Here is a 10203-nt window from a genome sequence, read left to right as displayed (position 1 = left end):
TTATTATATATTATTTGTATACATATTTATGTTACAACTTTGTGATAGGATTTTTAGCTATTTAAACGCATGATGGAATGAAATCTATATGACGAACACAGGGTAGCAAAAACTATGAAACTCTCCTTATCGCATTTCAAATGGTCCCCAATTCACCGCTTCAACCCCCATCAATATATCAAACTCGGCAACTTTTGCAGATAAAAAGGTTTACCATATATTCTTCTTTGTATAAAGGCATTGGATATGCATACCCTTACATATGTATCCTTATTTCACATGGTGCAACAAAATAAATTAAATATTTTATAGTTAATATTATTTACGAGAAAGACAAGTCGCAAAAGTAAATCCATGCTTACAAAATTGTTATTTATAATCTATATAGCCGTAAATGATTCAGATAAATTAATTACATTTTAGTTATTATATTACAAAATAAATAAATTAATCTTTATATATTAAATAAAGAGTAAGTTAATTTTTTCATTAAAAAATTAATTATTTTTACTATTAAAAACTAATCCTTATAGCAAAAGATATATGTATTATTTTATTATTTTATCAGTCACCCTAATCTTTTTAAGTGTACAATCAGATGAATTTATTTGTAAAATATAACCTATAGATATTAATTTAGTAAAATATGATGATTATCATCCTAAACGCGACAGCTATTCGGACGTTGAGTTCTAAAAAGGTTCCGTGCTCCTCAGTTCATACTTTCATCATCGTCGTTATCATCAATAACATCATGGAGATCGAGCGAGTACACCACATCTTCCCTACTCCATCCCGCGCGTAATAACACGACAGATAAAACCCTCACGTGCCACGCCGCATCCTCACCGTCCATCACCAATTGGGTCCCGCTCATTTCCTTGTTCTCGTTATGATCAGATCCGTCAATCATCATCATCATCTCCCTCACCTCCTCCTCGTTCCACCCTCCCTCCCTCAATCGCCAAAACTCTTCCTCCATACATGCCCCTAACCTCGACTCTCCCTCCCTCTCCACCTCATCCCTATTCCACCACCCTCCCGTGACCCCACGCGCCACTGTTCTCCTCCCTCTCCCAGCCACTTCCGTCCAAAACTCAATCCTCCGTGGCGCGGTAGCCGCCCAAGCTGGAACGTTGATATTAACGCTATTGGCTTTCTTCCTCATGAAAGGCTTAGAAACCCCACCCCTCGTCGAGAGTTCAAGTTCTTGAAAAAACCTAGTTATATCAAAGCTTAAGATTCTAATTTCCTCCGTATCAACGTAAAAAACAGGGTTCCCCGACAAGTTTGGCGTCGAAGGGATATAGCAGTTTCTATATACAGGAACAAGAAGGGGCGCATTTCGTAACAAGTCCTTAACCAAAGCTAAAGCATCATTGGTGTTTGATGGTTTAGACCCCCAAGAATCCGACCAAAAGTTGTGGAACCTAATGTTCCTGTAGAGAGACAAGGAAGGGAGGTTAAGGAGAATGATAAGTTGCTGAGGAGAAGAGGATCGCCAGTTGGGGAATGAAGGATGGACGGGGAGGCCTTCTTGGAGGATAGAACGAAGGTCAGGAGGGAAAGTGAAGTGGAAAGTTGATTCAATAGAGGAGAATTCTTGGTCGGTTAAGCCTGAAAAAACTGGAATGTGGAGGGATTTAAGATGGTCAATTATGGTTTTGGAATATGCAGCAAAAGAGAAACAAACAAGCTTTGATCTTGTTGGTCCTTTGGGTGCTTTCAATAAAGGGTTTGGAGGATGGGTTTGGGTAGTTGTTGCTGTTGCAGCCATTTAAAACTAAGCTGAAGAAACTGAGAGGATCTTTTGTTCTTTCGGTGGAGGCTTTAAAGAAGAATGGCGATGGAGTTTGACTTGAGATCGGGAGAGGAAATGTTAACGTCTGTGTCTCAATCTCATCGGGTGGCACTGGCAACTGGCAAAGGATGGGTTTACTTAAAGTGAACAAATGGGAGAGTCTAAATGAGCAGATGAATTGGGAATTCAGGTGGAAGCCTCGTCGACATGACCATGTTCTTTCTAATTGGATAATATATAATTTTTCGTAGAATTTGTCTATTTATGTTTAGTTAGTTTTTTTAAATTTTGTTTTCAACTTAATTGCGTCGTAAACTTGTAAATTGGTAACTCTACACTAGTTTATGTTAACATGATCCAATATATATCACGTGATAGTTTCTTAGAACTCTACATAAAAAATAAATATAAATTTTAATTTTAATTTATATATATTAGTTTATGTTTGTCACGTGACATTTTAAGAAGTTGCCACATGATATTACTAAATTGGTGATTGGTACCACATCAACACAAGCTAAAAGATTGGATGAAACTGGAATGCTATATCATTTGTATCATTCTTCAATAGTTTAATGCCACATTTGTTCTTTTCTCTTGAATTTTAACATAGGAAAATACTAAAATTCAGGAAAAAAACTTGATGTGACATTAAACTATTGAAAAGGGATACACATGACATCTCAATTTCATATAATCTCTTTTCGTTAATGTAAATGTATCAACTTAATTGACGAAATATAAGCTAAAAAGACCAACTAAATCTAAAACAAAAATTAAGAACCAACTAAGCACAAATAGATAAATTCAAAGATTAAATTATATATTATCTCTTTGGTAAATATTGTTTTTCTTTTTCAAAATGGAAGGCAGATGAAAAATAATTAATAAGACAACAAGGATTAATTTCTTAATCAAAACAATGTTTAGTAATATGAAGTAGAACTTATAAAATCTATGATGGATAAGACTAAAATTGCTAAAGAAAAATGATGTATTTGTGTATAAAATCAAGATACCGTAAGAATATGCTCAACAATGAAGTGAAAACCAGCTTTTATTATGACAGCTACTTAAAAATATAATATGTCAACAATTTATATAGTAAAGAAATCAAATAATTTGACAATGATTCCCATGTGTCGCACAATTTTCTTCTTCCTTACCTAAAAGAGTTTAATTGTCTCCCACCGTATTGATTTTACTTTAATAATAATTTTAGGATACTTTTTAAGATTAATTAAATTAAAATTAAATAAATGTATTATATTAATTAATTTCAGTACATTAAAGACTATAATTACTTAAAGAGAATGGAGAAATTTATACTAGTTAAAAATTATTAATTTTGCAAGTTTTTATAATTATACATACAATTAATATTTTTAGAAATTGTAAATGTACTCATCATTACAGATGAAGAAATTTTCTAAACAATTATAAGTAATCACGTGCCATTAACAAGTTGTCATGTCTAGGGGCAAGTGTTCGATTGAAATGAGCGAATCAAGAGAGAAAATTTAGTTGAGTTGATGATTCTTATTCATCATTTTAACTTGATTTGAATTTCTTTTTAAATCAAATAGAGTGAAAGGGAAATCAAGTTGAGTGAGATAATTTTTCGAGTTAAATTAAAAAATTAAACCGATCATATTAAAATTTTGTTTATAATATGACTAAAGTCCGAGTTAAAGCACATAAGTATCACATATATATTATACATGAAAACTCTTTTAGACTCAAATAATAGAAAAAACAAGATAATTATATGGTAATTTTGATTTGATAATTTACTTGTTTAAGGCTTCAAGTTTTATTATCTTGGAATTCTTTAAAATATAATTTAGCATTTTATATAATTTTAATAATTTTAATTTTTAAATATATATTTTATAAAATTTTGGAAAATATATTTTATAAATAATTTGAATTTTAGAAGAATATTTTGATTTTTTTCTTAATTTTTTGAGTGGGACCAATTCGCATATTTTTTAAATTATTAGGGACCCAAGGGTATTTATATTAATTTTTTATTAAAGTTATTCAATTTATTCGAGTTGTAAAATTCAGCTCGACTCGAACTTGAAAAATCAATTATTGATTCAAGTTTATTAGAAAAATCAAATAACTTGATTTGATTAATTCAAAATTTGTTATAAAATAAAAGATGAAAATAAAAGAACAAAGAGAATGGGAGAAAAAGAGAGCGTATTTTATTGATTAATTAGAATAATTTACAATGCTTCTCTACATTTTATATTTGTAGACATAAGAAATATAAATGTAATAGAACTCTACTTCTAATGACTATTAGAATTTAAAGTATATAGTGTTTTTCGATCTATTTTAACCAATACCAATATAAATATAATAGAACTCTACTTCTAATGACTATTAGAATTTAAAGCATATCAAAATTTATCTAGATTTTGATGCATATCCACTTAATAAAATATTCATAACACTTCCCCTTGGATGTCCATTTGTAGACAATGTGTCTCGTTAAAACCTTACTAAGATAAAAATCCTTTGGTGAAAAATTTCAAAGTGAAGGAAAAAGAGTACACAAATCTATAATACGCGTAATATACTGCATCATTAAAAACCTTACTAGGAAAACCCAATGGGACAAAACCTCGATTAAGGGGAAAAGGGTATAGCGCGTATTTACTCCCCCTAATGAAAACATCACATATTTTCTCATATTCTACGTATTCAATCTTGAATACTAGTTTTTCAAATGACTATTTGAATGCATTTGCGTAGCATTTATATCACTATTCTTTTTAAAGTCATGAGTGAGGGAAAATTTTGGGGTAAATATATTTTGACCTCTTCAAGAGTTTCGACAATAATCATAGCAAACTTTAATCATGATTCTTCTATAAAAACACAAATAGGTATTTTGGATCATTTTATAATCCTCCTTCAACTATTATTTACTATGTCAAATTTACCACATATGTTCAAATTATTTCAATTCATATAAATCAACAATTTCTCAAAATTTCAATATGCTTCTAGCATTCTAAATCCTTCAAGAATTTTAATATAAACTTTACTATATAGTGGTTCATAAAAGGTTGTAACAACAACCATTAGACATAAATTAAATCTTTTATGAACTGTCTGTTTAATAATATATATAAAGGTCATTGTATCCATCACAAAAGAATATTATATCTTTTCATAATCAATGTTAGGACTTAGCAAAAAGTTCTTTTTTTTTTTTTGCAAAACTACTTCATTTGTACCCTCACTGGCTTTATACCTTTGGATATTTGGACTGCTGGTCCAAAAACTCCACGAATTTAATTGTACTTGAGTTGCATATTTCTATTTTGACCCATTTATTTAATATCTATATTTCTCAATAGATTTATTCAGGATCCTCCTTTTATTTCATTATTTCAACAATAATATTACATGCAAAATCATTGTCGACCACTTTTATTATCAGTTCCACATTTTTTCAAATTGACATAACTTATCGAGATTTCTTTATTTTCACTATTTTAATCTTCAATTTTAGGTATCTGAATCTCTTTTGGAGTTTTAATTATGTCTTGGGTCTCTTCTGGAGTATCCACCTCAACTATATAACTATCTAGAAGAATTTTCATATTTGGAACCGAAAAATCTATCATTTATTCTAATTGATTGTCCTACTGGGACTTTGGTTCGAATTAAAATATTAAATGGTATATAATACTTGGTTATTCTCATTAAGTTTGTAAATACATCTGACAGTTAACTTGTAATAAAGTGAGTTATCCTTTCTGAACTTCTGGTTCAAATTACTCTCTATAAGGATCTAGATAATGATAACTCATTACAAGTAGTGATTTCATTCAGTTATTATTGCCCCTAGTGTCGGGAAAACTATCAAATCAAAATAGCAATCACAAATCATGACATAATTAGATCTCCAATATATTCAAAACATCTATAATACAACGAGACTCGTAATTAATGTATATTCCCGACTTTCTTTGAGGACTCATTCATTTTTGTACGTTGTGGTGGAGCAATTGGAACATATACGCACGTACAAAAATTCAAATATGGGAAATATTTAGCTCTTGACCAAAATTCAATTGTAATGGTGAGTATTTATAACTTATTGACTTGATGTGACAACATGTAAACCAACATAATCTCATGTTGAAATAGGAAGTTTAGTTCTCATAAGTAATGGTTTAGATACCAATCAGGGGCGTTCAATCAATAATTTATCTAAACCATTAGGCACATAAATAACAAACTTATACAAAAAAAATTTCAAACTCATATACAACAATCAATAAAATACTGAGATATAAACTCATCAGTATTAGCAAGATGAGTTGTCTTAATTGCGTAATTTGAAACTAATTGTTTAAACAAGCAATCTTGAAAATGACAAGCTGCAAGTTGATAACACATATGTGATTATTTTGTATATGCATCTACAAAAATCATATAATATCAAAATCATCCACATGGTGGATGAATGGAGAGATATTCATTTCAGAAATTCAAAACATTAAATCTCAACTTTAGCTAGTGAGTTTCTAATAATCAATTTTCACTGAGAACAAGCAACAAATGAGAATTCTTTAAATTAAAGAATCTTCTGATTCTTTAATGAATTTCCATATGAATTCTCAATTAATTTCCGCATCATATATGATCCAAGATGGTCTAACTAGTCACGGCAAGTAGTAAATGTATTTGTATCAAGAAATTTCGGTTTACTTTAACATTCATTTCAATTATACTAATAATATCAATATAAATTGTGACAAATTGATACATTTATTGTCATTCCTTTTACTTTGTATCCACATATAAGTACTATTGTGACATTTACTACTGGAAATATCTAAAGCAATGTGAAGTCTATAATGTCACTAACTCAACAAAATAAATATAATTTCCAAACAATTATATGCAATATTCGCTTGGGAATATGCCAAAATCTTCAAATGTCCAAAAATAATAATTATAAAATTTATTATATTTATTGCGACATTCACTTCAAGGAATGTGCAAAAGTAATTCAAACAATAATGCAAGCATATATCATATTTCTTACCAATAAGATTATACATATATCATCTACTTCAATGAATGATAAATTAGTATAAATCATTGAGCATTCGTACTAAGAATAAACATTTGGCAACATTTTGAATCATCCATCTTCTTTTTATCTATTTGTTAATAATGACAATAAGTTAAATTTTCATAAATATTGTTATGTATTACTACATTCACTTTAGGAATAAAGCGAACTGTGGAACAGATAACTCATTATTTTGTTTAGCCATAAAGAGATATGAGATCAATTCAAAATACTTTTAAAGTCCTTTTAACAAGATTTTTGCATAATCAATTAACTACCAAGAATAACTGCCTAAGTCATCTATAGAAACAAGCTCAAATTAAATATATCAATAAAATCACATCTCAAACATTAAAATGTGACATAATGAAAAACTAGCAATTTTTCTTTCATAACCATCATAACAAACATCCATGAAATTTAAATTAAAATCCAACCATTCATGCTCATAGAAATTTTCACTCACAATTGCTCATGTAATTTCTTTAAATAATTAACACATGAAATAAAACGTATGAACTACTATATTTAACAATTCTTTGAACTAAATCAAATCCGAATAACCATAAAATTCATTGGTTTATTAAAACAAATTTGCATACTAGATATGTTTTAATCAAATATATTATGTAATTATAAAATCTATCATAGCGACATAAATAAATCAGTTAATATTTATTTTCATGAACAAATGAGATGTTGAAAACAAGATGTAACTCATGTAATCAAAACTTAAAAGAAGATCATCTCAAATATTTAAACAATATATCAAGTCGATTTAATATTTAAATATGTACCTTTTTTTGCATTAAGTCTTGACGATTTTATCAAGAAGTAAGCAAATTAAACTCTAGTAGACTTTGAATCCAATCAAAATCTATTTATAGCAAACTTTGAGTAGATCTTTTTTTTCAGGTGTACAATAGGTACATAACCAATGAATTTTCATATATAAGTTTTCTCTTTGCAAGTTCTCATCAATAATATTTCCTCGTAATTTTAATTGAGAACTTATTCTAAATCTTGTAGAGTTATACTCATAGTTTTTTTTTAAAAACTTGCAACTTCAGTGCACCCAACCATAACAAGTTTTAGATAAAATTACCATATTTTATTACTCATAAGTACATTTTTCACAGTCAAATATTTTGTTTTCAACCCTTAATGGGGATGATGACAAAAGAAGATCAAAAGATAGTCACAGTCAATTCAATTTAATAACAAGAGTAATCAATAACTCAATCCTCCCTTTTTTCATCCTTTCAATATAGAATAGTGATTCATATTAAATATAATATTTTCTTCATTCACAACCTCAATATGATATCCATTATAATGAATACCTTTTAAAACTAATGTATTAACCATCACAAATTTTGTGCTTTTAGATATTGATATATTAGCTCTTCCGAGCTTTCAACTAATTTCGTACTATCAAATATTAGAATAATATTTGTTTGTTTCAGTACCAAATAAGATAAATACTTTCGTAACACCTTCAATTGTTTAAATTATTTTTTTGTAATTTTTTTCATAAATGAGTATCTGCTTCAGTGGCTAAGTATGTTGATTTTGTATTTGAAGTCTTGGGTTCAATTCTCACGTTTAGAATTATGCTATTTTTTTTATCCTAACCTTATCTTCAGTGGTTGGGCTTATATTTTATTTTTGATCAACTCATATCAGAATGAGCCTACTAGTTCAAGTGGTAAGGTGTTAGTTTATCCTAAAGTCTCGTGTTCAAATCCACGTGTAAGTGTGGATGATAATTTTTGTTTCGGTTGTATGATAGAGGTTTGGTGGAACTGAAACTCTGAGGATGTTGGATGAGAATCTGATGCCGGTTTTAGTGGGATAGGTTAGTTAGTGGGGAGTTGGGATTTTGGTTGTTTTTATTTTTATTTGTAATAGTTTTTAATTTTTCCCAAAAATTCCTCCCATTTCTGACATTCTCTTTTTCCAAATTTTTTTTCTTTTCTCTCTTTCCTCTCTTTTTGACTTTTTTCTTCTTCCTTTCATTTTGCCTTATTTTTGGCTCTTTTTGCCTGTCCTCGGTGACTTTGATCAATTGTGCTGTGGTGGTGGTGCTGTCCATTTGCCTTCTTGGATTCGTTCAGAATAGGTATGTTATTGGGCAATTTGTTATTTGTGTGTTTTTGGAATTTCTAGTTACTTTTGTAACGAGAACATACCATTGGTGTTCGTCTTAATGTTCGAATAGGGGAAAATCAAGATATGTTTGGTGATCTTTCAACAAATTGAGTGTTGAGTGGTTTTTGCTCGTTGGTGGTAAGTATATTGCGCGTAGTTTGATTTTAAGAGGCTTTAATTGTGATTAAATCCTTGTTAAAATTCGTAAATTAATTGCTAAGACGGTGTTTACGATACTATTCTTAGGTTTCGGAGGTCTCGAGATTGTTGTAACATCGAAATTGAACTAGATCTGTCATAAAAGCGCTAGAAAACGTCGATCGATGAAAGTCAAAAATCTAGCCTGCTGACACCACACGGGCGTATGCCAGGCCGTGTGGTAGGCCGTATATAACACACGGCTATGTGACGAGTGTGTATGAGTCCGTATGGGTCACACAGCCTAGGCTAATTCGAGTGTGTGGGCTTACATGGGTGAGCCACACGGGCAAGGCTAACTTGGGCGTGTCGGCTACACGGGTGCATAGGCCTACTCGAGTAAGCCATACAGGCATATGGGCTGTGGGCTAGGCCATGTGGGCCACACGGGCAAGGCCAACTTGGGTGTATAGGCCACACGAGTGTGTGGGCCCATACGAGCAAGTCACACGTGCATGTGTGCCAAAAATTCAAAATTTTTCCCTAAGGTCACACACGTCGTTCTGATCGACTGTGGGCCTTTTGTAGGGTCAGTAAGGGCAAAACAAACGCTAAAGCCTAAAATCTGCTACTCTGTTAAATTGGTTTGAGTATGATGAAATACAATATGTATGATCTGATTGGTATGTATTAACATGTGTAATATCTGTATATGAGTATGCGAGAGATGTTGGTTCGGACATATCTATTATTTGTTACCTGCATCTGTGTATGGGGTGGGATATGTATATGTGGAGGAAGTATTTTGTAAGGCAACATTTTGCCAATATTCTGGCAGTATGGCTGCAACTTATTCTGATAAGTGTCATACGGACACTGTGTGGTTTGTAGGGCTGGGTGGATGTTTTATACCCTACGTGGTGTGTTGGGATGGTCAGAATTGGTGTGTAGAGGATGGGATATGACTTTGCATATTTTCATGATTCTGAGATACTCTGATTCTATT

At 30.7% G+C, this 10203-nt stretch overlaps 1 protein-coding gene across 1 annotated transcript; it reads right to left on the bottom strand.

Annotated features, from left to right (window-relative positions):
• Positions 1 to 443: 443 nt before the first annotated feature.
• Positions 444 to 2007, bottom strand: LOC105804087 (uncharacterized). The gene has a single exon (XM_012636582.2). It carries the CDS (start codon positions 1775 to 1777, stop codon positions 713 to 715), a length of 1065 nt encoding a protein of 354 aa, XP_012492036.1. The 5' UTR covers positions 1778 to 2007; the 3' UTR covers positions 444 to 712.
• Between the last annotated feature and the right edge of the window lie 8196 nt (positions 2008 to 10203).

This window comes from Gossypium raimondii, chromosome 11 (assembly GCF_025698545.1).
Source record: "Gossypium raimondii isolate GPD5lz chromosome 11, ASM2569854v1, whole genome shotgun sequence".
NCBI classification, from domain to species: domain Eukaryota; kingdom Viridiplantae; phylum Streptophyta; class Magnoliopsida; order Malvales; family Malvaceae; genus Gossypium; species Gossypium raimondii.
The sequence above is the reverse complement of the archived record's forward strand: the minus strand, read 5'-3'. Positions and strand labels throughout refer to the sequence as shown.